The sequence below is a fragment of the Thunnus albacares genome, chromosome 5, assembly GCF_914725855.1.
Source record: "Thunnus albacares chromosome 5, fThuAlb1.1, whole genome shotgun sequence".
NCBI classification, from domain to species: domain Eukaryota; kingdom Metazoa; phylum Chordata; class Actinopteri; order Scombriformes; family Scombridae; genus Thunnus; species Thunnus albacares.
The window spans coordinates 25,680,993-25,707,767 of NC_058110.1; the positions used below are offsets into that span (position 1 = coordinate 25,680,993).

General features: G+C 39.5%; 2 protein-coding genes across 5 annotated transcripts; both read left to right on the forward strand.

The window, feature by feature from the left end:
• Positions 1–1,476: 1,476 nt before the first annotated feature.
• LOC122981923 (calcium-independent phospholipase A2-gamma-like) lies at positions 1,477–8,500 on the forward strand. 2 transcript variants are annotated; one of them, XM_044350774.1, is made up of 9 exons: positions 1,477–1,606; positions 2,334–3,870; positions 4,154–4,306; positions 4,398–4,555; positions 4,850–4,944; positions 5,072–5,243; positions 5,370–5,427; positions 5,656–5,850; positions 6,679–8,500. In XM_044350774.1, exons 2-9 carry the CDS (start codon positions 2,425–2,427, stop codon positions 7,135–7,137), a joined length of 2,736 nt encoding a protein of 911 aa, XP_044206709.1. In that variant the 5' UTR covers positions 1,477–1,606; positions 2,334–2,424; the 3' UTR covers positions 7,138–8,500. The 2 variants fall into 2 exon arrangements, with proteins under 2 accessions (XP_044206709.1, XP_044206710.1); XM_044350775.1 differs by lacking the exon at positions 1,477–1,606 and adding an exon at positions 2,057–2,194.
• A 204-nt stretch (positions 8,501–8,704) lies between these two features.
• Positions 8,705–26,578, forward strand: nfascb (neurofascin homolog (chicken) b). Of its 3 annotated transcripts, none has more exons than XM_044350772.1 (27): positions 8,705–9,326; positions 13,890–14,011; positions 14,117–14,222; positions 14,332–14,522; positions 15,386–15,508; positions 15,665–15,883; positions 16,529–16,640; positions 16,795–16,982; positions 17,062–17,193; positions 17,281–17,424; positions 18,258–18,369; positions 18,464–18,627; positions 18,725–18,872; positions 19,004–19,128; positions 19,213–19,314; positions 19,443–19,640; positions 20,606–20,676; positions 20,782–21,004; positions 21,545–21,660; positions 22,833–23,043; positions 23,170–23,292; positions 23,689–23,862; positions 23,988–24,119; positions 24,207–24,276; positions 25,113–25,124; positions 25,336–25,371; positions 25,496–26,578. In XM_044350772.1, exons 2-27 carry the CDS (start codon positions 13,936–13,938, stop codon positions 25,725–25,727), a joined length of 3,540 nt encoding a protein of 1,179 aa, XP_044206707.1. In that variant the 5' UTR covers positions 8,705–9,326; positions 13,890–13,935; the 3' UTR covers positions 25,728–26,578. The 3 variants fall into 3 exon arrangements, with proteins under 3 accessions (XP_044206707.1, XP_044206708.1, XP_044206706.1); XM_044350773.1 differs by lacking the exon at positions 8,705–9,326 and adding an exon at positions 11,278–12,337; XM_044350771.1 differs by lacking the exon at positions 8,705–9,326 and having other exon boundaries at positions 13,461–14,011.
• Positions 26,579–26,775: the final 197 nt, after the last annotated feature.

Below are 26,775 nucleotides of genomic sequence, written 5' to 3' on the forward strand. Positions count from 1 at the left end.
TAAGACTAAGGGGGAAAAGATGGGTAAAAAATACAGGATTTCTTTACTTTTAAGACCATAGGTTCCACTTGACATATTTCAGTTCAGTTACAGTGATGAAGACATCTACTAAACAATGATACAAAAATCTAAATTTGGACAGTAAAAAGGATGTTGATGATTGAAATATAAAAGCAAATACAAGGTTCTCCAATCTGCTGAAAATGGCCTAAATATAAAAATATAATGTGGGATGTTAAGCCAGCAACAATTGCATATTAACAGCTCACCCTGACTGAAAATCCCATTTTCTCAGAAATGCTGGGAAGTCATGCTTGGATTCTGATCATCTATAAATCTGGGCTTTGTCACTCAGTCTGATGTTTCTTAACGGTAAGATGACAGATGTGCACACAAAACAAACTGTGGATACTGAAAAAAAAAAATGTAAGCCTGACCATAAGAAACATGACGGTGCGGGGAAAGAGCCTCACTGCAAAAGACAAAGAGTAATGGTGCACTGTATGTAACACTGTCATACTATGACAAATATACACTGAAGCAAGATTTTATCAATTTCCTGCCATACACAGTGTCTCATATTGAGGTTCATTCATAAGCAGACAGAAAACTAAACTGACTGGAAGCTGCCACTACATTTCATTGTAAGTTTAAAATAATATCAGCTGTGAAAGTGAAATTGTTCCTCAAGAATTGTATTATATTGTTGTCATGATTGATCACCTAACTTACTCTTTATAAGGGAAACACAGATGAGCTAAAATTATAATTTCAATAGATTATTTCTTATAGAACTGGCTGAAATCAATATTTAGTGTGTCTGACATTAACATTGAAGTGGAATAATCTTTGAATTACCGTCTAGAATGAATGTCTGTGTGCTTGACGGACAGATATAAACACGTGTTTTTAATCTCACAGGCGCCTCTACTGTCATGAGCTTGTTTCATCAACAATACATTGCAATGCAGAACAGTGTGTGCTTGACAAAGGTCACCTGAGTTGTGGTTATAGGACACTGATGTTTACAAAACATACTTTGTGGTATAACGCAGACCTATTTCAGGTAACACTTTTTATGGTTTGCATACTTTGGCTACAACAGCAGTTTGAATGACTGCGATGTATTTTATTGTTTTCATAAACAATGACAGACTTTAAATTGTTTTCTATCAAATTTACCTCGTGGCCAGTAAACACTTTCTGAGAATTAAAGTTCTGGTAACGAGTGGAGAGGTGTGTGTGTGTGTGTGTGTGTGATGTGCAATGACGCAAGAAACAGCTGACGTCAGCTGACTGAGACCCTTGAGTTGTCACCCCCCTCCCTAATTTTAGATTTGTGCTTCCAGTCCAGCAGTCAGCAGTGACAACACGTGACTTTATGCATGTGTGGTCTTACAGAGCACTGGTCAAGCAGGTCCACCCCCCAAGCCCAGCTCAACCAATAAGATTAAGTCCCTGCACGTCAGCAGGATAGAATTAAGTATCAAAATAGAGTGAAATGGTGCTTCAGACAGTGTGTCAAGTGTGTGTACTGGATTTCAAAGAAGAGAAAATTGGCTGAAGAGGAATTGTGAAGACAGAAGAACTAGGTGTTGTGTTTCAGGTAAATCTTCAATGTGTGCTTTCATCAGACATTTTCTGTGAAGGTTAGAGAAGCTATAAGCTACTTTAGTTAATGACCTTCGCCCACCTAAGTGAATAACAACCATAGTAGATGTTTGACTATTACACACCTGAGCTGTTTGCCTTTCTGTCTGTGACTAAAGAAAAAATTCTGTGCACATATAAGTGATTTTAAATACATTTCATTTTACAAATAAATGTAGCACACGCACGTGCTAATATATGAGAGCAACTAAGGACAACGCTGTCTGTGATCAAATTTCCGTCACACTGTAGTTATTTACAGGCCTACGTGCACTAATGTATTTTCTGAGGTTTCATGTTACATTCCTGAGGGGCCACAGTACCAGGAAACAGAGGAAGTGCAAGGCTAGTGTGGAACATTATGTTTGTACACAATCAGCTCACAGTGAGAGCGTGCACTCTCTTTTAAGAGTGACTTGTTTATAGCAGTGACATTGTGCCTGTGCCCTGAGCAGACATGCAGCAGAGAGATTGATACACCAAACTTTTCTTATGCTTGAGCACTTCTGGTTTTATCGGAACTTTGTTCTTAATGTTATGCAAGGTAATTAATTTGTTGCAACATGATGTTTTATGTAAATTAATACATTAATGTCAATATAATTTGCATGTGGTTTTGTTTGTTAACAAGAGACATTTATAATTGACATTTTGCTTATGTTTTTGTTCTTGTATTTTCCTAGATTCCTGTTGAGTTTATCGCTATGACATAAATCAGTGCAGCCTCAAGAGGGACATTTGGACTTTAACTGATTGCTGCTCATCAGGTCAAACATGGGTCGCTACCTCAGCACCAACTTGTGTTCAAGTTCTGTGGACAGGACTTTGAGATCATACTGCAAAATTAGGTACTTAATGGGCCTTTTCAGAAAGTACCCTCGTCTGGCCAAAACACCACTCTGCCTGGACCTCCATAGATATTCACTTGTGGCACCTCCTCATCCACCCAGATTTACAAGAAGAGCTTCTTTTAAAAATGTAAACCACAGTGATAAAGGCTCTACCTCTCACCGCTTCCTCAGAGATTTTACCAAAGAAGCGAAACATCTCCAGATTGTTCGTTTTTACTCATCCTCCAATAGGGATGCATTCAAAGCTGAGGCTCCAGTTGGGATCTTTGAGGAGGCTCAAACCAGTTTGCATTTGAGTTCTCTGGGAGGACGTCTTGGTCAGTCATTTAATCGATTGGCCAGACACATTAATGTTTATTTCAAGGGAAAAGACACTGTACCTCTTGCTGAAAGTGCTGGTCTTGTTGTCACAACTCCAGAATATCTTGGAAGGTCACATAGGCGTTGTCAAAGTCAGCGGGCAGCCAGAGAGAGAAATATATCTGAGGGCGAGGACACAACGCAGACCTTGAAATGCAAAGGAAAACAAGAGAGCTCAGGAACAGGTCCTTTAATCAAGGAAAACTCTGGACTGCAACTATTTCACATCAGCACTTTGACGACAAGATTTGGTGAGAGCTACAGTTACGTTGCTAATCACATCAACTCTGTCTTTTCTCTGGGTCCGGCAAAAGTTCAAATTCAGGAGAATTCGGAAACAACATCTTCCACCAGAGGGACACACAGGAGGCATAGGAGGAGAAAAATGCAAAACAATTACATTCTAAACTCTAAAGAAGCTGAAATATCTCAAGTAAAATCAGGTGATAATCAGGCAATTGTGGAACCAAACAATATCTCCAACAGCTGGGAGGAAGGCTACCTTCATTTTGCAAGACATATCAATAGATACTTTGGTGCTAAGGTTAGGGATGAAGTTGGAAATCAGAATAGGCGAGAATCACTCCCTGTGGAGAAGAATAACACTTACAAAACACACTTCTCAACACAATCTACCTCACAAGCTCAAGGTGCTACATCACAACAGAGTCAAGAAGAACCTATTGTCCCTGAAACTGGAGGCCTTTTCCACAGCAGCAGCAATACCTCTAACTTTGGGGAAAACTATTTCCAAACGTCCAGTCACATCAATCAGTATTTCAAGGGTCAAAGTGGAGTGGATGAGGGTATTAGTAGAAACCTTAACGAGACTGACCATAGATCTGCTACCTCTGAGAGACTGAAGACTGTATCCTTTATGGACTGCCTTCGCCGCCCCACAAGTGCCATCCCTGACTTGCTGGGTGCTTATCTAAAACCAGGCACCTTGTCCCAGACTAGTGAGCCAAAACCTGCCATAACTTCAGCAGAGGCAATATTGAGTAAAAAGGTGAGTTGAGGTTACATAACATGTTAAGTAATGTCCCATTGATCAAAAATATGAGAAATTAAAAATATAAAATGAAATTACCTATTAAGAGGGCTACAGTGAGTCCCTTATATCATTATCTGACTTGTCTTATTTGCCTGATGTCATTCTCCAAACTTATTTTAACTACTGCTCAGGTCACATACACATCACAAAAAGGTTGCTGGTCCTGTTAGAGAAGCATAAAATTAAATCAAACTTTTATGCAAATGTTTATAGGTCATTTCTGTTTGTATGTTGTCAGCTCGTCTTGAGTCGGAGGCAAGCTGAGGAAATGATTCGGGCGTTGATCTGCAGTCTGGGACAGGCTTCGTCTCCAGAAGCTTTGACTTCCTGTGTGGAGGCTCTGAATGAACATCTTATCCGCCATCCATCACGCAAGGCTTTAATGTGGCAGGTCTGTTGGAAGTGAAACAAGTTAAACAAACTGATTTTAACTCAGCAAATTCTTAAAGATGTTTTTTGTTTGTTTGTTTGTTTGTTTTCAGGAGAAAGCTGCAGTAACATTATTGAGACAGCGGCGAATCTACAGAGATAACCAGGCACTTCAGAACGCCATAAGAGAAACCTTCGCTCTTATCGGCTATGTGGATCCAGTCAAAGGCCGCGGCATTAGAGTGCTCTCAATTGATGGTGGTGGCACAAGGTAAGAGAATCAATTATAAAGGAATTATGTTTCTTCAATGATTCAAAGTGAATGCTGAATCATGTTTATGATGGTCTCTGCCCTGTATGTTTAGTTACAATTAAATATCTTTATAATCATGACCAAAAGCAAGTTTAATAGAAAGATATAAGTAAATGTAACAACCAATCATTATGAGTTTATCATACTTAACTAGGACAGGTTTTACAAATCGAGGCAATCAACTTGAGACCAATCAAAAGCCTAACACATGTACTAGATAGATTCTCAATATTTTTTATTTGTCTTTTCCAGAGGTGTGGTGCCTTTACAGGTGTTAAAGCTACTGGAAGCTGAGACGGGCAAAAAGGTCCATCAGCTCTTCGACTACATCTGTGGAGTGAGCACAGGTGACACAAATGACAACTGAGATTTAAAAATAGCACAATAGAATGTGCTCTAAACATCTTGAGGCTTCTCAGTCTGAATCTTTATTTACATGTTTCACTTTTCTGTCTCTCCGTGTGTTTATTAAAGGTGCCGTTCTAGCCTTCATGCTGGGCCTGGCTCATTTTTCTCTAGAGGAGTGTAGTGACATGTATCGTCGCTTTGGCTCTGAAGTGTTTCGGCAAAACCGTCTAGTTGGCACAATGAAGATGGGTTGGAGTCACTCTTACTATAACACTGAGACATGGGAGACAATACTACGGTATGCACAGACTAGATTCTAACATTATAGATGTGCTCCAGTGAAGGATGTGTATACTCAACCTGTGAATGAGAGAGCAATAATAGAGTCTGCTCTGAATACATTTTCTGTTTTTATCCTATTCAGAGAGAAGCTGGGTGAGAGAATACTTATTAAAACAGCCAGGGATGAGTTTAGTCCCAAGGTAAGAACATGACAATCACTGTATTTGTTGATTTTATAATGATCACCATCAGACTAACAGCACTAATAAAACTCTGTTGGATTAATGAGGCAACTGCTGTAGCGGAGTGCTCCACTGTGGTCAGACTATATTTAGCAGAATTTTTTATTTCTAGTATTAGAATTAGAGTTTGCAGAGGTTTTGTTAAATTTTTAAAGATAACAGAGGCTGTTGTTGGTATCTGCTCAGGTTTCAGCAGTCAGCGCAGTGGTAAACTGGGGCACCAGTCCAAAGGCCTTCGTCTTCTGCAATTACAACCACAAACCAGGTTCCCTCAGCCGCTATGCAGGAGGCTGTGGCTATCAGATGTGGCAGGCAGTGCGAGCATCGTCAGCTGCCCCAGGCTACTTTCAGGAGTACACGTTACAAAGTGACATTCACCAGGTAGGAAACTACAGATGTTTCTGCATTTAATGTGTACTGGAGGCTCCAAGTCTCCACCTCACATGATTGCCTTGCAACTAACTTCAAAGTCATAAATTATCAAATCCCTTTAACTCATATGTAAGGTGAGCAAAGACAAAACTTAACTCCTTCACCAGATAAATGTGAAAAACTCTGCACTTACATCATTCTGCACAGTGAAGCTCAAACATCCAACTGATTTGATAATCAGCAAAACACATTTTTGACTGGAGGGGGACTTTAAGGTTTTCAGTGGAAGTCTAAATCTGGTTACTTTAGGCACAATTAAGTAGGAGGAACTGAAATGACATTAAAACACAGGTGTTTTGTAATTCAAGTTAATAGTAAGGTCACAACTGAGGGAGAAGGAACAAATAATCCTCAAATCATACTCTACAAGCTATTTTTGGGGACAGTTACTTTCCACTAATCCATCGAAGGGATCCATCTAGTGCCAATATCAGGTCAAGATTTTAACTTGTCAGATTCTTTGGTTTACGACCTACAAACCCTCTGACATTCCCATCAGCCTCAGTCCTACTTTGTGTTTAGTGCTTAACTAGCAAATGTTAGCATGCTAACAGGCGCAACAAAGTTGGTGATGTTAGCATGCTGATGTTTTTAGCTCAAAGCACCGCTGTACCAAAGTCACAGAGCTGCTAGCATGGCTTTAGACTCTTATTCTTGCTAACTAAATAGAAGAATCAAATTCTTCATATTGAAAGGGCTCCTTCACACAAATGACTCTTGTGGGTTAGAACTGAACAAAATGCTTATCCAATACACTTGATTTATGTCTCCTTGTAGGATGGAGGAATTATCCTGAACAATCCCTGTGCCTTGGCTGTGCATGAGAGCCGTCTGTTGTGGCCCAACCAGCCCTTTCAGTGTGTGCTGTCCCTTGGCACTGGTCGTTATGACAACGCTAAGAGAGGCCCTGTCACCTCCACCAGCCTGAGGGCCAAAATCAGCAACCTTATCTGCAGTGCCACTGACACTGAAGGAGTCCACACACTTTTGGATGACCTGCTCGCCCCAGATGTCTACTTCCGCTTCAATCCCATGCTGAGTGCTGAGGTGTCCCTGGACGAGAGCCGGCCAGGGGCCCTGGACCAGCTGCAAAGAGACACCCAAATTTACTTGGAGAGGAACCGGCCCAAACTGGCTAGGCTCTGTTTGGTGCTTGGAGCAGAGCGCTCAGCTGTTAGTAAAACTAAGGACTGGATTGGTGAGAGGGCCTGGGAGGTGAAGCAGAGATGGGTGTGAGTAGATATGAGGCATGTCTACAGATAGATTCATACTCCATGTACAGACACAGACAGGCTGCAGACAAAATAACAGAAACACCTTAAAGTAAAACAGCCCTGATGTAAAAGCAGTTTAGTGAAATGTGTAACTTGTTTGTTGTTGAGGCTTTAAGAGTGTTTCTTCAACTCAGTGGTCATTTTTAGCCACATTGAGGCACAAGGGTTCAGCAATGCCAGTCTGTCATTTGGTCCACCACTTTGGCTCACACATAATTATCTCAACAACAAGTGAATGGATTTCTATGACATCTTGCACATACAGTCATGGTCCCCAGAGGATAAAGCCTTCTTACTTTGGTGATTGCTTGACTTTTCCTCTAGTGCCACCATGAGTTTTAGATTTGTGGTTTTGAGTGAAATGTCTCAACAGCTAGGCTATTGGATGGATTGCCATAAAATCTGGTACACACATGCATGTTCCCCACAGAAATAATTGTAATAACTAATGTGATCCCTTAACTATTCCTCTTGCATCATCATCAGGTCAGAATTTCAATGTATCCAATATGTTGCAAAAATTACGTTTCTATCAACCGTAGCTGTATTTTGTATTTAGTACTAATTAGCAAATGTTAGCTTGCTAACAGGCTAAACGTAGATGGCGAACACTGTGAACATCATACCTGCTAAACATCAGCATGTTAGCGTTGTCAGTGTGAGCATGTGAACATGCTGTTGTTAGCATTTAGCACTACTGTGTCAAAGTGCAGCCTCACAGAGATGTTAAAGTGGCTGTAGACTCCTAATCTTGTTAGGCTGTGGTTTATAGTGTTATTAATCACATATCCTGGTATTTTCTGTCAATCAGTGTTGAGGGTCTTCATGACCACAAGTATTTTTGCTTGCTCTCGCTGTGCTTTGGCATCTGTTTTCATGAAATTCGCCCCTTTCCCACAATAAATTATAATAAGTTACTGATTAGCAATATACATCAGCTTTAGAGGTGTTTCTGTTATTTTGTCCACTCCCTGTTATATATGTATGCCAAATTAATATTTTCTATATGATATTGTCAACATGCCTCACATATAGTATATAAAGTATTTTATTTGATGACTTCTTAGCATAGACACAGAGCACACACATTGGTGAAATCAGCACTTTTTTATGCACTTTATGAAAAAATGTTTGTGTACATATGACATAATTAACTATACTCAATTATAACTATGGTATATTTGAAAATGTTGCACTTTTCAGTGTTATTAATTGTAATATAAGCTATAAATCATGATTTCATGTCAGCTGATTGTGTTGTTATTACTTTTCTGCTATCGGGCATACTTATGACTATTTATTTTGAATAAATTCATATTTATGAAGACTCTTTCTTGTCATTTTTAACAAAACTTTTTTCTTCTACTAAACCCATAGAATGTCTGTTTCCGCTTTTTTTTTTTTTACAACCCAATAAATAAATAACATGGCAAATGGCCAATGAGTTTATCAATGAGTGAGAAGCCATCCAATCACTTGAATGTGAGGGGTTAAACCCCCTCCCTCCCCCCCATGTGTCTAGAAGCTGTGCCTTCACTGTCCACAATAGACTGACTTTGTTCCAGACAAAAACGCTTTGTGTGGAGGAGCGTGCATTCGTGCCAGCCAGAGATGAAGATACAAGGTTAGTAAATAACCCACCCCCTATCTAACATTTCATTCCACTGAAAATCAACAGCACATATGAAAAAAGACAAAAATATTCCATCTTTCAAAGTAGCTTTAATTGATTGTTGCCAGATAGGAGCTGGATGACAAGCGAGCCCTAATCCACCAACCAGTGCATGACAGTCAGTTCTGTTTAACTTTACGCTCCTATCACAGTGGAGATGACGTTATATTTATGTGTGGATTTCACAATGGATTTATTATAATAGGCTCCCAGGCCCTGTTTGCCAAGCGTGTGACCCAGGCTCGGAACAGCCACCCTGATGGGCGACATCAGCCTCTGTTATCTCGTCTGTCATTCTTGCTCACCTGCTTTACAATGATTTAACACTTAAGACCAGACCCCCCCCCCCTGGAAAGTTGAAGTTCAGAGTGGAGATGCTGCTGTGAACCTGCTGTGACAGAAGATCCAAAGAATGTAGGAGTCTGGTTTTCACAGCAAGGAGTGAAAAAAGGACCAAGGAGCAGACAAAACACTCAAAGGTAAGACCTGACAACCAGCAACTCTACCTTGTTTAGACAGTTTTGAATATTAGTGTTTTGGATATAAATTAGAAAATATAAGGGCAAGTTAAGATACTTCAGTGAGTAGCGATAGAGTGTATTGCCATGTGAAGGAGTGCTTTAGTCCTTACAGCTGTCATTCAAGGCAGGCATCAATGGAGGTCAAGGTTTTAATGATGTCATAGTCTGACTTGAGAAGTGGGATGGGTCTATAACTGCATCAGCAGATTTGTATGAGACTGAACACAATATTGTTCAGCTCTCACACCTGCCATTGAGATGATTGGCATGTGGCATGTTTGCTGATTTGATGTTTCAGTGACACATGTGATGTGCATTTAACATTATGAACTACTTAATTAATAATTTACAGCACTAAATATTCACAGGTCTTCATATTTTTAGCCACGGTAGCAGCACGGCTCTACGGATGGCAGTTTGTCGGTTGGTCCGTACTGATTGAAATATCTCAACGACTATTTTAGAGATTGTCATGAGAATTTGTACAGACATTCATGGTCCCTAGAGGATGAAGCCTAATGACTTTGGTGATCCCCTGACTTTTCCATATAAATTGGCACAAAATTTTGCACAGACATTTGTGGTTCCCAGACGATGTATCCTAATGACTTTAATGATCCTCTGACATTTCTGTAGCGCCACCATGAGGTTGACATTCGTGGGTTAGAGAGAAATATCTCAACAACTGTTGGATTGATTACCATGAAATTTGAACTGCAGTAACTTTGGAGATCCCTTAACATTTCATTCAATGCCATATCAGATCAATACCTTGGAGTATTATGACCAAATGCCTGCAAAACTAATGACATTCACATCAGACTCCGCTATACTTTGTATTTAGTGCTAATTAGCGAAATGTTAACATGCTAACATGATAAACTAAAATTACAATGGTAAACACTACACCAACTTAATGTCAGCATGTGGACATTATCATTGTGTGCATGTTAGCATGATGATGTTAGATTTATCTCTGAAACACCGCTGTGGTTAAGTACAGGGTCACAGCATTGCTGCAGAGTGTTACAGATGCTTTTGAGAAAATTATATGTTGCCTTACTCTAACATTACCTCACCATAAATTCAGAATCACGGTGCTCTAATTTGAGAGACAATGATGTTTTAATTCTGATGACTTAATGTGGGAAGCAGTGTCCTGCTCAACAGGAGTTTCTCTCGGCCTCCTCTTGTGCTCCCCCTGATGCAGTGACGTCAAAGTGCAAATGATAGGTGCTCTGAGACTGAACAGGCAGCTTGTGTGGTTGAACTCTCCCCTCCCACATGCCATCTGCTCTTACCCGAGCCCTGGGCACACGTGCCAAAGGAGACCCGTGAGTATAGAGACCTTCTTGTCGTCACTGAGCTGGTGCTGTCCGCCTCTCTGCCTCTTCACTGTGCAATCTGGTGCATGGCACTGATCACTGCTCGCTGCCAGGCCTGCTTTAATGCAATGTATGGGGAGAAAAGCCCATTCTGAGAGCCAAGAAGCTCAACATGCCCCTTCTGCTTTTGTTTTGTGTGTAAGATAAGTCAAGTTGTGTTTCAGCCGTTTACACAGAGGAGGGGATCTGGGCTTGAGGATGCATCAGCTACAATGAGAGTCTTAATGGTTTATATCACAACTGCAGATACTCCATGAAAATATGAATGAAAAGAAATAAAATAATGCACTTATATAAAAATTACACTTTATTTTTAGTTAAGTTTTAATTTCATCTGAAGTTTATGATGCCACATTATTTTACCCCTCACCCCACCCCCAAAAAAGCTATTGTTTAGCCCAGTCAGTGCTGGCTTGTATATGCAGCCCTGTGTGGATGCCTGACAGCCTACACAGGTCAGGACTCTGTTGACGGCAATGAGATGGCTTTTGTCTAACACAAATACAGCTTCTCCTGCGTCCTTGGCACTGTTTCTTGAAAAGAAAACTGTTCCTTCCTCGTAGGATTTTCTGAATGGCAATGACCTTTCCTCTTCTGGGAATATGTGACTGTCTGAAAAAAATGTTTCATAACAAAAAAAGATAAATTCTAATTGGTATTGTTGAAAACTGAGGAAAATTAAGGGAGTGTAAGACGAGTTGATTCATATACATACATACATACATACATACATACATACATACAGAAGATTAACAATTAAAAAGTAATAATCAACTTATTGTAGAGAAATGTTGGATATTTCCATCTTTTGTTGGGGCTATTGTGCTGGAGTCATGTGACTTGAGATTTGCCACATGTAAAATTCATATGAGAGAAACAAACATTGCTTTCATACTCTGTTCCGCGGTTCTCTTCAAAGCCCACATTTTGATGTCATCCAAAGCAACAAGAATGCAAATTGTACAGAATATGGGTTGTTTTGTGCTTTCATTTGCTCTAATCCTTGTATTTCCGTGTACTAAATTGAATTTGATCACAGTGGATCAGGTCGAAGCAAACATTATTCAGCTATGAAGGAAAATCAGGCAATTCCAAAAAGGCTCAAGAATAATATGCCAAGTCTTTCTCAGTCCTAATCATATAAAATGCCATGTGATTCCTCCCATAATTGTTGGCGTAATATATCCAAACACTTGCTATTTTTCTTGGAACTTCAGTTTGTTTATTGTGTGGACAAACTTTGTGGCTGTGCTTGAGGGAAATGGATTGTTCAGAATTATGAGAGCTTGGCAGAAACAGTGAAGTGAAGTGGGTGAGGTGTAGGTGGTGTATGTCGCTCATTCATTATTCATGAGATGGGTGGGCAGAGTGTAAGTGGCAGTGACAGACAGAAACTGCATTACTGAAGTGTATCAACTCCTCTAGGGTTCTTGACCTGATATTTTGGGGTTGACTGAGGCATTAATTGGTATACCGCACAAACAAGAATTATTTCCTGGAGAAAAGCCGTTGGAATTATCGATGCATTGGGGAAGCCACAGGGATGGGGAGGAGAGAGTCCTGATTTGACTTTACATGAGAGAGGTAGGAACTGATAACTTTTTGCTTCGATCATACTAACATGACTCATGGTTCATTACGTATTTATAGCGATAACCTTTGAACAGAGGCATCTAATGAAATGAACCTTTGTGTTTAATCTGATATGATTAATTGTGTCAGACACTAGACATACTTTACTACAATTATCTCCTGTCAAGCAGTCAGGGGGTTCATTTTCATCATCATAAAAAGAACATTGGATAGGCTTATAAAATACACTACTTTGTTATATATTAAACCAGTTCTTCCCAACCTTTTTAGCTTGTGACCCCTTTCTGTCAAATGTTTCAGATGTCTATGAGTTGTTCCTCAGTAAACTTCTGAGATGGTTTCATTTAAATATCTGTTTCAGGCAATATTTTACAAAAAAAAGTAACACAAATTAGTTTGCACAACTTTTGCACAACTTCATTTTTTCTTCTTTCCTCTCCCTTTAATCATCTCACAACCCCTCAGAGTTATCTTGTGACTGTTTTAGGGGGCCCCAAGGTTGGGAACCACTGGATTCAATTACTGAACTGTATATAAAGCAGCACCCCGAACAGCTAAAACAGTAAAATACTTTAAATGAATACATCCATAATAATTATCTAATGATGAAATATATACATATTAATAACACTCACAGGAGCCATTTTTCTTCAGAATTAATACTTTTACTTACAAATTTTAAGAACATTTTGCTGATAAGTACTTTTTCCACCCGTGTGAAATGTTCATTGCTGCAAAAGTAAATGAGTATAGTAACTTGTTTTGTATTTTAATTCCACTGTATGAATGTGCTGTAGATCAAGTCAAGTCAATTTTATTATTATTATTATATAGCGCCAAATCATAACAGAAGTAATCTCAGGGCACTGAGCACATAGAGCAGGTCTAGACGGTACTCTTTACAATATTATTTAAAGAGATCCAACATTCCCCCCATGAGCAAGCACTTGGCGACAGTGGCAAAGAAAAACTCCCTTTTATCAGGAAGAAACCTCGAGCGGGCAGCTCTGGGCAGGCGGCCATCTGCCTCGACCGGTTCGGTTGAGAGAGGAAGAGAGAGGAGGAGAGAGGGAGGGAGAGAGGGGGGGAGAGGGGGCAGGGGGTAGCAGGAGGAAAGAGAACATAGCACAATGCCAGTTCCACATAGAGATGTATTGTAATAATGGTGGTAACAATAATAATAAGACTAATAATAATAATTGTAGCAGTGGATGTTGAGCAGGATCACAGGGACAGCTTGCAATAACAGATCCAGATTCTACAACTCCGGAGGCAGAAATACCTGCAGAAAGCGACAGGAGGAGAGAGGAGAGAGACAAGAAAGCACAAAACTACAGGAGAGTGAAATTGCCAAGTTAGTAACATTCATTAATGGGAAATGGAGAGGATAGAGAGGAAGAGGAGGAGAGAGGAGCTCAGTGCATCATGGGAAATCCCCTGGCAGTCTAGACCTATAGCAGCATAACTAGGGGATGATTCAAGGCGAGACTGAGCTGGCTCTGACTAGATGTCTTCTATTTGTCTTCTTTCGATTTGAGAACAGGAGAATTGGTGACCGCAATTGCTGCTGGATTCCATGCACTGTAAAGATGGGCGCACTGGTCAAACCAGCGCTGCTGCTACTTTTATGGCAGAGTGTTTGGGCTTTGGACATCCCTCTGGAAAGTGAGTCATTATGATGTTTCCATTCACTGGTTGTAATTTTTGATATGCATTGTCTTCTGGCATAAATGCCTAATACACTAAGCTGATTTATTTCCCTGCCTGCAGTCAGACAACCCCCAACCATCATAAAGCAGTCTCTAAAGGAGCATATTGTTGACCCAAAAGACACCATGGTCATAGAATGTGAAGCCAAAGGAAACCCTCATCCCATGTAAGAGCTGATGAAGCCCACTGAACAGTTTTATTAAAACCGACTACATTATCTGCAAACCAACTCACTGATTTTTCTTTCTTTCTTCACATTTTGCTCAATCGTGAAGTTTCTCATGGAGGCGCAATGGGAAGTATTTCAACGTGGCACGTGACTCGCAGGTATCAATGCGCAGGCGCTCAGGGACGCTGGACATCTATGCCTGGAACAATCCAGAACAGTATGAGGCAGAATATCAGTGCATTGCCTCCAACCAGTACGGATCTGCATACTCCAACAAGATCAGACTACTACTATACAGTAGGTTTAGTCATGGGACTATTGTAGAATCAGCTATTTGTTTGTATCCTCCGATGACAGGAGATGTACAGTGACCTCAGTGTGGGCAGTGACACACACCAGACGTTGCTTGGGAAATAAAATGTCACTAACAAACAGTTTCCATCAGTATTTCCAACACTAAAAATCTAATTTACTATAAGTAGCAAATGTATTTAGTCAAAATATTTTCTGTTTAATAGTTATATCTCATCAAAAGACCAAAACCAACAATATTAGTCAGTCAGTCTCTCAGTACTTTCAGACCTCCCTACCCTGTCTGTGGCTCTCATCCCAAGCACATTTGTTCCTCCTGAAGATGTAAATATTCAAAAACACATATATACTTTTATTTTTAAAAAGGCTAAATCATATCCTCAATTATGACTGGGCACTGTAATTTATAGCCAAAGTTAATTTAAGAGGAGTAAATAGTAAATTTGTTAGGGACTATTTTCAGCCACAGATTTAATACACTAGTGAGTACGTTATTTACGGCTGAAGGAGGATGGTGTATTTCAGGTGGACTTAAAATAAACTACAGTGCCCATGTTCTTTGTCTGAAGGAACTCAGTGTAGTGTGCAGCTCATTGATGTGTTTTTAATAGCTTTTGGACAACAAAGGAGGTCTATGGCACAGAGGAATAACCCATATGAGGCTTTAGCTACACAGACAGGACTTCAATTCATTGACATTAAGAAAAATATAGAATATCACAAGCCTTGTTGTTTAAGATAATAGACTCACATACAGTATGTTGGTTGATTAGTCTTCAGGCCGAACATTAACCAGATCAACAAAACTTGACTTTGCTGCCGAAATGTTTTCCTCTGTGTTTGTGTAGGAGCTCCTGTATGGCCGAGGGAGATGGTGGAGCCTGTGGTGGTCAGCGCTGGTTTGCCTCTGGTGCTGTCCTGTGACCCTCCGCCTGGCCCACCTAAACCTGAAACCTACTGGATGTCAAGCTGTGAGTGTCTCTCTAGAGTTACATCTTGGTTACATAAAGGTTTTTGATAATCAGATTTGAACTGCATCATTGAGGTCTAAGCCTAAACAGGAGGAAGTTTTGGCTGTCTTAAAATATATCTCACGTGAACTGACTTTGAATCATGTATCATTTCAGGCTCATATGCGAGACCTTTTAACTGGCCGATTCAGACAGCTTTCCCCACCATGCAGCCTGTGCGGCAGGACCGCAGGGTATCCATGGGAGTAAACGGAGATCTGTACTTCTCTAATGTCCTATTCAACGACTCTGCTACTGATTACTGCTGTAATGCCCGCTTCCCATACAAGAACGTCATCCAGCAGAAGATGCCCGTGGTTGTTAAGGTGATTACAAGTGAGTATAATTTCATCCTCACAGTTACTGATGTCTAGATTTTTTCCACTATCTGCTCTTTTTGGCCACATTTCTAGGTGTGTACACAAGTAACCCGCATACATACACTGGTAAACCCCAGACATGGGCCTTAACTAAAAACACAACAAATTATCAAATGCAAAGGATACAAAGGAAACAAATAATTCAAGCTGGAGGTCTGTGGCTAGAGGATTGACCTGAGTCATGACAGGGGTCTTGGGCCTGTGGCGGGACAGATGAAACTGTTTCTATTCTTACACTGTGGTAGTTGCAGTTGACATAGTGGCTTTTCAAAAACTACTTTTGCACACTCAAAACCTTTAAACTAACACTGCTCTGTTGGTTTGTACTAACTTCACTGACAGATACATTAATAATAAAACTATTTCTCTGCTCCCTGGCGTTTTGTGATTGCCTTACTTATAGACTGGACTTTTTTCTTTTATTTCAGACTAGACCTTAAAGACTCATCATTTGCTTCAACATTATTTACTAATATTGGTAAGAGTAAGCTTTGCTTCAGCTGTCCTCTCTTATTTTCTGCAGTCCTCTGTTACTTCATGGGCAGGCAGACTGTTCATAAGGCATGTGTGACTGTTGTGTTGTGGTTTGTTTCCTCTGCAGCCCGTACAGTAGCCGAGGCTGCCCCCACCTGGCTGTCTCCCACAGGCTCGTCCAGCTCCAAACTGGTCCTGCAAGGGGAGGAACTGCTCCTGGAGTGCATCGCTGCAGGAGTGTGAGTGTGAGCTCAGGATTATTCAGGGCTTTTTGTCAAACTGCGTGACTGACTTAAAGCCACAAAGTTGTGTGTCTGTATATTTTCACTTGAAGATTTTCACTTTGATTTCATGAAAGTCATCCTGTGTAAAGCCTTGTTTATCATCATCAAGGCCAACTCCTCGTATTACCTGGACGAAGGACGGCGAGAACTTGGTAGTGACATCACGCATGAAAGTAAAAAACTTCAACAAGATGATTCAAATCCCAAAGGCGTCTTTTGAAGATGCGGGTGAATACGCCTGCACTGCTACCAATAAGATCAACTACATCGAGCACACAATAACCGTCAGGGTCAAAGGTGAGACAAACTATCAGAAACATGTTCTTCTCTTACTGCACAATAATGTTTCAACAATTAACATATGTGTATTTGACAGCGGCTCCATTCTGGTTGGAGAAGCCCACTGATTTGGTTTTGGCCCCTGAGGAAAATGGACGCTTGGTATGTCGTTCTGACGGGGCTCCTCGTCCTACGATTAGCTGGTTCATCAACGGGGAACCGATTGAAAGTACGTTTTTGGAGATGCCATCAAACTGTAAAAATAAGTAATATTACAGCTGCTGTATTTTTCTTTATTGTGTTCTTTTTTTTCCAGCTGCCACACCGCAGCCTAACCGACAGGTGTCAGGAGACACGCTGACCCTCCGTAGTGTTACTGCTGCAGACACCGCCGTCTATCAGTGCAATGCTTCAAATCAGTATGGATACTTATTGGCCAACGCTTTGATCAATGTGCTACGTAGGTTACCACTCTGTCATCCATGTCATTTACAGTATAAAACAGTTTTTCACTGTCATGACCCAACCACAGGGTTTCTGTAGGATTCAATTTTAAGACTTTTTAAGTCCTTTTTAAGACTACACAGAATGTAATTTAGTACAATATTTCTTGATAATACTGGACAAAGTATGGAAGTATGATGGAAAACCAGAAGGGATGGTAGGGCTTAGAATTACTTTGATTATATCCAAGTAATTATATATAATTAGTAATTATATATTATATATGCATAGATATACAGTATATATATAATATAATTAATCAAATCAACATGACCTGGACCCAGACAAGTGGCAGAAAATGGATAAATGGATTAATGTATCAAAAATTATCAGACCAAAAATGTATGTATTTGGTGTTTCACACCATATACCACATACAATACATGAAGCTATACCTAATCCACACCCCAAAAAATAACCCCTGTAACATTAGAATTGTTTTAAAAATAACTTTCCTGTAGACAAACAGACATAATAAATTGTCTCTTGGCATATTTCCAGTGCAGCTGCAATGATTGGATATTTACTGCACATTTTAGTGTAGTAAATGTCTGGTTTTGGCCGTTATGTACTATTATTGGACAATCATCCAGAGAGGAATCCATCATCCATACTGTGACGCAATGAAGCCAAAAGATGATGCCTACACACAAATCAGAGTCAGTGCGAGGCATTTGAGAACTGTAAAAAATCACTAACTTAAGTAAACATACAGTATGCAACACTGGTCATACATAAACCTGAATATTTCATAATCAAATTAGTTATGAATTCATCATGTTTCTCTAGATGCAACTCCACGTATTCTCTCACCCAAGAATGAACTCGTCAAGGTGATAGAGGGCAGCCGTACCTTCTTAGACTGCCGCTTCTTTGGTTCTCCGGTGCCTGAGCTGCGATGGTGAGAAGATGCTGTTTGACAATTTGCCATAAAGAGTGATTTGTGTGTATTTGTGTGGTGTGAACTGTATATGATCATAGATCTACTCACACAGGTCCAAATATGGACAGGGGAATCTTGAAGGAAATCGTTTTAAGACCTACAATAACGGGACTCTGGAGATAAGACGCACACAGTTAGAGGACCAGGGAACTTATCTGTGTGTAGTCAGCAACATCGCAGGAAGAGATGAGAGTCAAGTCCGAATAGAGGTCAAAGGTGAAGGATACAAAGATTCATATTTAAAATCTTTTAGTAATGTTTTAAAATACTTTTTAATAGTGTAATGTGGTGTTTTTTCATCCTTTCCTCTCAGAACCCACTTTAATCGTCACAAAACCGCAGAGCATGAAAGTCATACGTGGAAGTGATGTGCGCTTCGAGTGTGGTGTGAAAGCAGACGCCACTACTCCCATCACAACCACTTGGATGAAAGATAAAAAGACACTTACTATTGGCTGGAGGTAGGTAGTAGAAAAAAAGACTATATATTAACTCTTTCATGACATTAAACATATAAAGCCTGTTTGTGCAGATACACATTCTGTGAGGTTTTTGATCTCACTAGTTTTGCTCGCTTGTATGCAATCCTCAGACTCTCTTTGGATGAATCAAATTTGGTCATCACTAACGTAAACAGAGGCGATGAGGGCAACTATACATGTGTCATCAAGAGTGAACTGGACCAGAAGTCGGCCTCAGCACGCCTAATGGTGATGGGTATGACACGTTTAAAATAAATTACATTTCATACAACATAAGGCATGTCAGGCTTTTTAACTGTTCATAGTTTTGTTCGTGTAGACCGTCCTGATCCTCCCACAAATTTGGAGTTGTCGGATCCATATGAACGTAGCGTAAGACTCAGTTGGGTTCCTGGAGACAGCAACCACAGCCCTATTACAGGTCAGAGCAATGCAACTTAATAACCACACAAAAATAAACACATTTTGTGAGTATTATTGTTTTTGGGTTGTATATATCAGCATTTATGGCTATTTTTCTTAGAGAATCCATTTATCGCTCTCTTATAGAGTACTTAGTGCAGTATGATGATGATGACTGGTTGCCTGGCAAGTGGAGAAACCTGTCAACGTACCCAGGAAACCTCAACTCCGTCATTCTGCATCTTTCACCTTTCACCTACTATGAATTTCGGGTCATCGCAATCAGTGAAAACGGAATGAGTCGCCCTAGCCGTCCCTCAATGCGCTTCCAGACCAGCGGTGCACGTGGGTTTGATGCTCCTGAATTACATGTTTGTTATCAGATTGTAATCTAGCAAACAGACATACTGTACTGTGCAAATGTTTTAGGCACTAAAAGTAAAGTGAGGATGCTTTCAAAAATAAAGTCGTGAATCGTTTTTAAGTTTAACTTCATACAAAGTTGAGTAAACAGAAGAAACCTAAATGAAATCAGTATTTGCTGCGAGTATGTTTTGCCTTTAAAACAGCACCAGTTCTCTTCAGTACACCTGCACACAGTTTTTCGAGGTACTTCGCCAGTAGGTTGTTTCTGCATCTTGGAGAACTTTGTACAGGCATCTCAGTTGCTTCTGTCTCTTCATGTAATCTCAGACTGACTTGATGGTGTTCAGATCAGGGCTCTCTGGGGGCCATACCATCTGTTGCAGGACTCCTTTTTCTTCTTGCTGGAGGTAGTTCTTTATGACTTGTTTGAGGTCGTTGTCAAGCTGCAGAATAAATTGGGGACCGATCAGATGCCTACCTGATGGTACTGCATTATGGATAAGAATCTAAACATCTAAAGTGCCTAAAACTTTTGCACAGTACTGTATGTGTAGCACATTTTAAAGTGACATTTTGGGAAATAAGTTTATTTGCTGTCTTGCTGAGAGTTAGATGAGAAGATAGATATCACTCTCATGGCTGTATGAAATATGAAGCTACAGCCAGCAGCCGGTTAGTTTAGCTTAGCGTAATGACTGGAAGCAGCTAGTCTGGCTGTGTCTAAAGGTAAAAAATCTGCTTGGCAACACCTCTAAAGGACAACAATTAACATATCTTGTTTGTTTAATCTGTACAAAACCAAAAGTGTAAAAATAACCTCACAGAGACAACAAAACTCCATGAAGTCACTACAGCCAGCCGAGAAATATTCAGAAAATTCCAAAAATGGTGACATATTCCTTTAAATCCAATGCTCTAACCAATATACTGGTTTTCCTGCACAGCTCCAGATGTCATCCCAAAGAATCTAAAAGGAGTGGGTACATGGAGAAATAACATGGAGATCAGTTGGGAGGTAATATAGACTGAACCCATCTAAAACTGTAACACTGGTCTTGAAAATCTTGACTGTTGAGTATATTTTCTACCACAATAAATACAAACTAAACTGTGCTTTCAGCCCCTGACCTACAGAGAGTGGAACGGGCCCCACCTGAAGTATCTGGTATGGTGGCGACGGAGAGATTCCCGAGAGGAGTGGAAGAATGCCACCACTAAATGGCTGAAATACTACATCTACGATGCAGATACCTTCACTCCTTATGAGATAAAGGTCCAGGCTGTCAACGACTTCGGGCTGGGCCCAGAGTCTCCTGTTGTAGTCGGTTACTCTGGGGAAGACCGTAAGTACCAAAATCCATTGCATTATAATATACAGATGGCCTATAAATTAAAGGAATAGTTTGACATTTTGGGAAATATGCTTATTCGCTTTCTTGTCGAGAGTTAGGTAGGCAGTATCGATCTTCTCACCAAACTCCCAGCAAGAGAGCGAATAAGTCTAACACCACTCCAAGGCAGGTTTTTCCTTTAATTTTTTAGCCATCTGCATGTTATTATCTGTTTTAATTAGAAGCAGTTCAGTCACCTTGAGTAGATTATTTTTTTCTTCAGTACATTATTTGTTATAACTTGGTCAGTTGGTCAGCAGAGAGGTGGACAAAGGACACTGCACTGACAGTTCTGCCGTAACTTGAATCTTGATTTCCAGGGAATGATTAATGGTTTCAGATGAGTAAACTGCTCTGTGTGTTCTGAACACCACCTCTTCTTATTTTTATTGTATTTTTTCCATCTTGGGGACAAGTTGTCCTTCTCATCACCTCCATTTGTGTTCACTGATAACAAAGACAAAGCACTATGTCATCTCTGTGTTCCCAAAGGTCCCTTAGCTGCACCCCTGAACCTCAGAGTGTCCGACATCGAGAGCACACAGGTGACTGCGCACTGGGACCCAGTGACACGCAACTCTATTATGGGAGAACTGAAAGAATACAAGGTGTGTCTCCTGTGGATTCAGCATGAGATAATGGACTTTAAATATAGCTTATCTTTATGTTGATGCACAACAATAGAAACTGAAGACATACTGTATTTTATTGGGACAGTCCACTGCTGATACTCACCTGACAATCAAAGGACTATAATGACCTTGAAGTTTCAGTTGATTCAATAATGTGTAAAGTAGTAATCATTTCTGATAGACAGACGAGTAGAAAAACAAAATTAAAGAAAAAGAAAAGGTTGAATTCCCACATATTATTTATTAGAGCTACTGTACAACATTTCAGTCATGAACCTTCGTCAGGCATCAGACTGACTATGTGAAACAACATCTTTATTATGAAGCCACAGCCTTTAACAACAAACACCTGAGCCAATTATCACATCAATAATTGATTAAAAACATACTTAAAATGGAACAATTAATGTGAAATATTTTGCACAGTACAAATGAATATATATATATATATATATATATATATATATATATATATATATATATATATATATATACACACATATATATATATATATATATATATATATATATATATATATATATATATATATATATATATATATATATATATATATATACACATATATATATATATATATATATATATATATATATATATATATATATATATATATATATATATATATATATATATATATATATATATACATATATATATATAAGAAATATTAAAACATGTTATAAAAGATTGGATTGGCCCCATATATTTGTCTATTAGGTTATGTACTTAATTATTTACTTATTTACTTACTTAAACAACTGTTTTTACGTTTGGGTTCATTATTAGTACATTTAAATATTGGCCAGATGATTTATTATGTATTAGAAAATTTGGATTTTTACATATATTGTTTGTCTCATTTTAAAAATGTTTGTTTATGTGATAACTAGCTCAGATGTTTAAGATTTGGCTCCATTTTGATTGGTTGGTACAGGCTTATTACACATTAAGAATTTGAAGTCCAATGAATATCCATGGTCAAAACATTGCAACTCTAATAATACTCCAATGGTGATTGTGAGTGGGAATTCAACTTTTTCTGGTGTTACTAAAACAACAATCCAATGCTTGTTGTAATTGCAGCAGAATCAAAATGCTGGTGGGTGTGTTGCTTCTCGTCTCGCAGGTGTACTACTGGAGGGACAGCAGCCAGCTGAGGTGGCTGAGAGTCAACAGAGGTATGAAGTCTAAAGCATTTCCAGATAATGACCCAGAGCCCTCTGGGGTCATTACTGGACTCATACCCTATAGCAACTACAAGATGTACATAGTGGTGGCAAATAATCGATATGAAGGACCTCCCAGTAATAATATAGTCTTCTCAACACCTGAAGGAGGTAAGAAATGTCACGTGGGATTTACATCATTAATATAACCATCCAAGGAACAAAAACACAAGAAAATCAAATTAACGTTTAGCCAAAGTGTATGTTTGTCATTTCCTGCTGTGCTTTTGTCTGTAGTACCATCTGTTCCCAGATCCTTCAGGATCCAACAGCGACATCTGGACAGTATTTATGTTGACTGGGACCTGCCAGCAGAACCCAACGGAGTCATCACTGGATATTCCCTTAAGTACCAAACAGGTACAGCAACGAAACATCTGAAACACTCTCAAAGACATCTAGAGTTTTCTAGAAGTTGCCACAGTCTACACTTTGAAAGTATAAAGTATAATGTAGAGTTCTGCAGTCCTCCTTGGAGAAACAACAAAGCTTTAAAAACAGGAAAGGAAACAGTTGATTACGCTAAACTGGCAATGGTTTTCACATGACACTCGGGTACACATCCCTGTTGCACATAATAGCGCACTTAAAACTGCACTCAAAGACCAGAATACCACTGAAGCAGGTTCTTAAGAGTGTAATAAACACTTATCTAAGCACTCTCCAAGCAGGTAAGGTACTTAATTGCTCAGTTGTGTGCACTCTACCAGTATCAAGAGTTATTGTAGCTCATTGAAATTTCCACTCTTGCCACAGTAAACGCCACCAGGGGAGAGGAGATGCGATCTGAGGAGTTCCTTCCAAACGTAACAAGTTTCTCAGTCCGGCGATATGACCGCTACACTCGATACAGATTCTCTGTGGCGGCACGAACTCGGATCGGTATAGGGGAATGGCATACAGAGGAGTCACCTCACTACACCACTGAAAGTAATTTACTACTTGCTCCATGCACTTTTATCGGTCTACTGAATAAACACTTTAAACTGCTGAGTGGATGTTGACTTTGATGATGTGTGTATTTGTGTGTGATTTTGTCTTTTGTCCATGTACAGTCTATGCTCAGGACCAGGTGGACATCTCCACTCAGGGCTGGTTCATTGGTATAATGTGTGCTGTGGCTCTCATCGTGCTCATCCTACTTATAGTCTGCTTCATCAAGAGGAGCCGAGGGGGGAAATACCCAGGTACAGTGGTAACTCCTGGCATACATATTCTATGTCCAATATTACAACATTGTATCTCCTATAACAAGGTTGTTATTTTAATTACAGTACGGGAAAAAAAAGACATTTCATTGGAGCCAGTGGATGACAAAGATCAGGAGGGATCATTTGACTATAGGTAAGCATAATAGCAAACATCTGGTGGAAGATGAATGACTAAGAAAAACACACCCACAGCAAACATCCTGCTTCCACTGAAGATACTTGTGTATTTTAGCACATTTTATTATCAAGTTATCAGTTTGCACTACATCTTGTATTACAAAATTCTATTTGAAGTTTCCAAGATGTCTTAAATCACCTACTAGTATTGATATGAGGGCATGGTAATACTACTCAACACTCAACACCCATAACACTGTACAACATTATGATTGTTGTAAAATATAATAACAATAGGTATATATTTACATCTATTTGCTCTGTAGCTGTGCATTAGCATTCTGTTCAGTGAACTAAAGGTGCCTTGTGGAACTTTCTTGTAAACAAACTGTTCATTTCCCTTTCTCATAAAACATTTGCAAATCCTATTTTTTTTAAATATCTTAAATCCCGTAGAGCTGCAAGCTTCTTCATTGCTTTTGTTGGCACCTTGCTACGTGTCGCTGCACATAACAACCACCAACTGTTGATCACTGGAGTAGCGGGAAACCGGAAAGCAGGAATGTGTATCACGTTGCAAGATACAAACAAAACAGGGGATCCACTCCTGAAAACATTGCTCTATAGCGCTCCTAGTGGTTGAAAATTCCACAGGGCACCTTTAAAGTTGATTAAATTTTAGCATGATGCTACACAGGTACAAATCAAATATGTTTACAGTTATAATTACTTTTTTTATGATAACTCTTTGATCATACTTACATTATTTTCTGATTTTTTCCTATTTATTCTACCTTCACCTTTATCCCCCCCAAACCTCAACCCTATTCTTTTCGCACTGAACAACTCAAGGTCTCTTGAAAGGTATGAAACAACTAAATATTGACACATTGACACTATTGACATTTAAACTGTACAATCCTGCATAGATAGTACAGATTTGTTGAGCTGTAAATAGCATATTCAGAAGATTACTGGTACCGCTATTACAGTTGCATGTTGTGAGTGAATGATCAATGAAATCTAATCCATCTTCTTATATAATGATGTCAAACAAACTGTATTTGTATTTTAGGATAGCACGTGTGTCCACTCTGCCCTACCCCCGGCGGTATGTACTGTGCATGTACATTGTGAATGTATCACTGCAAAGTAAAACTGACTGATTAGATTGTCTTAAACTCCCTCTTTTCTGTCTTCTAGTGCTGACGTAATGTTTTTGCATTCCTTTGTAGGGAGGAGGAAAGAGGGCTTCAGAGAGGTCAGCCATCTATGGAGGCAATGATGAAGCAATCAGACAGTGACGACAGCCTGGTGGACTATGGAGAAGGAGGCGAGATACCATTCAATGAGGACGGCTCGTTCATTGGCCAGTACACAGGAAATAGGAGAGATGTCAGGGAGTTGGACTTTGGTGGGAGTCTTGAGCTCCACTCCCCGATGAATACCATCTATTCCCTGGCATAAAACTCACGATTCAAAACTTCCTTGCTGATTTCAACTCAACTATTTGTCACGTACCCTCCACCTTGAATAGAGAATCTGGAGGAACTTGTGGTGCTTGTGGTCTATCTTTGCATGTAGGAGGAAACACCTGGAGGTGTTGTTACCCCCTGAACAGCTTCCATGCATTTTAAGAAGATGGAAGAACAGTTGGGACAATACTTCTAGAGATGAGATGCTTATGCATCTGCTGAAAAGGAAGCTTTACTCTTTGTTTTTCGTGGTGCATTTCCTGTAAATAAAAAATACTGTGTGTTTATGGGCACCAGTACACATACATATGTACATGTTCAAATATCCTATCAATGGAGAGAGGCTGCACATCAAAAGAGGCAGAAGTGGATCAGTTTATCATGTTGATAAAAGCAGCTGCAAGGACCAACTTCACTACTGTTACTACATCTTTCTTTCTTTTGTTCTGCTAATATCAGTAATGAGATTTGTGTTACTTTTATATGCCGGCTTTTTGAAATAAGGGCCATATTCCATACCATGTCCCTGAACTTAGATTGCCTTCTAATTAGGGTAATAAAATTTTTCCAGGTAGTAATGATTCATCTGCATTCATCTGTCAGTCTGCGTTTCGGTCTGATGGGAGATAAGAGGTCAAACCATTTGGGGAAATCAGCAAAAGCAGCTGTAAACCAGCTGTAAAATCAGAATTTCCTGATGTTTCTCTATGAACTGGACTTAACTGTCTCCCTGTTTCACTTACAATGGACACAGATACAGTAGAAATGACTAATGTTGATGTAACTGCTTTAGTTTATTTGACTCCTAACATCAACTGTGTATTATACCCTAATGTAAATAAAGTGGAAATATTTATTTCTAGCATGTTTGATGTGATTCTGAACATTGACTATTGAAAAAGATATAACCAGAGAGATAACCATTTGCAATCTAACATAAATTTAAATCAAAGAACTGTGTGATTAATATACTTAATATATGTTTTATGCATCAATTCTATTAAACTCTAACCTATGTGCTGCCACACCAGTTAACTCAT

Excerpts from the sequence above, each read along its gene's own strand:
- nfascb (XM_044350771.1), top strand. The coding sequence starts at position 13,819 with ATGATTCAAGGCGAGACTGAGCTGGCTCTGACTAGATGTCTTCTATTT. Across the intron at positions 16,641-16,794 it reads GAGTGCATCGCTGCAGGAGT|GCCAACTCCTCGTATTACCT; the intron begins GTGAGTGTGAGC and ends ATCATCATCAAG. Across the intron at positions 18,873-19,003 it reads ACACTTACTATTGGCTGGAG|ACTCTCTTTGGATGAATCAA; the intron begins GTAGGTAGTAGA and ends TGCAATCCTCAG.
- LOC122981923 (XM_044350774.1), top strand. The coding sequence starts at position 2,425 with ATGGGTCGCTACCTCAGCACCAACTTGTGTTCAAGTTCTGTGGACAGG. Across the intron at positions 4,307-4,397 it reads GCAAGGCTTTAATGTGGCAG|GAGAAAGCTGCAGTAACATT; the intron begins GTCTGTTGGAAG and ends GTTTGTTTTCAG. Across the intron at positions 4,556-4,849 it reads ATTGATGGTGGTGGCACAAG|AGGTGTGGTGCCTTTACAGG; the intron begins GTAAGAGAATCA and ends TGTCTTTTCCAG.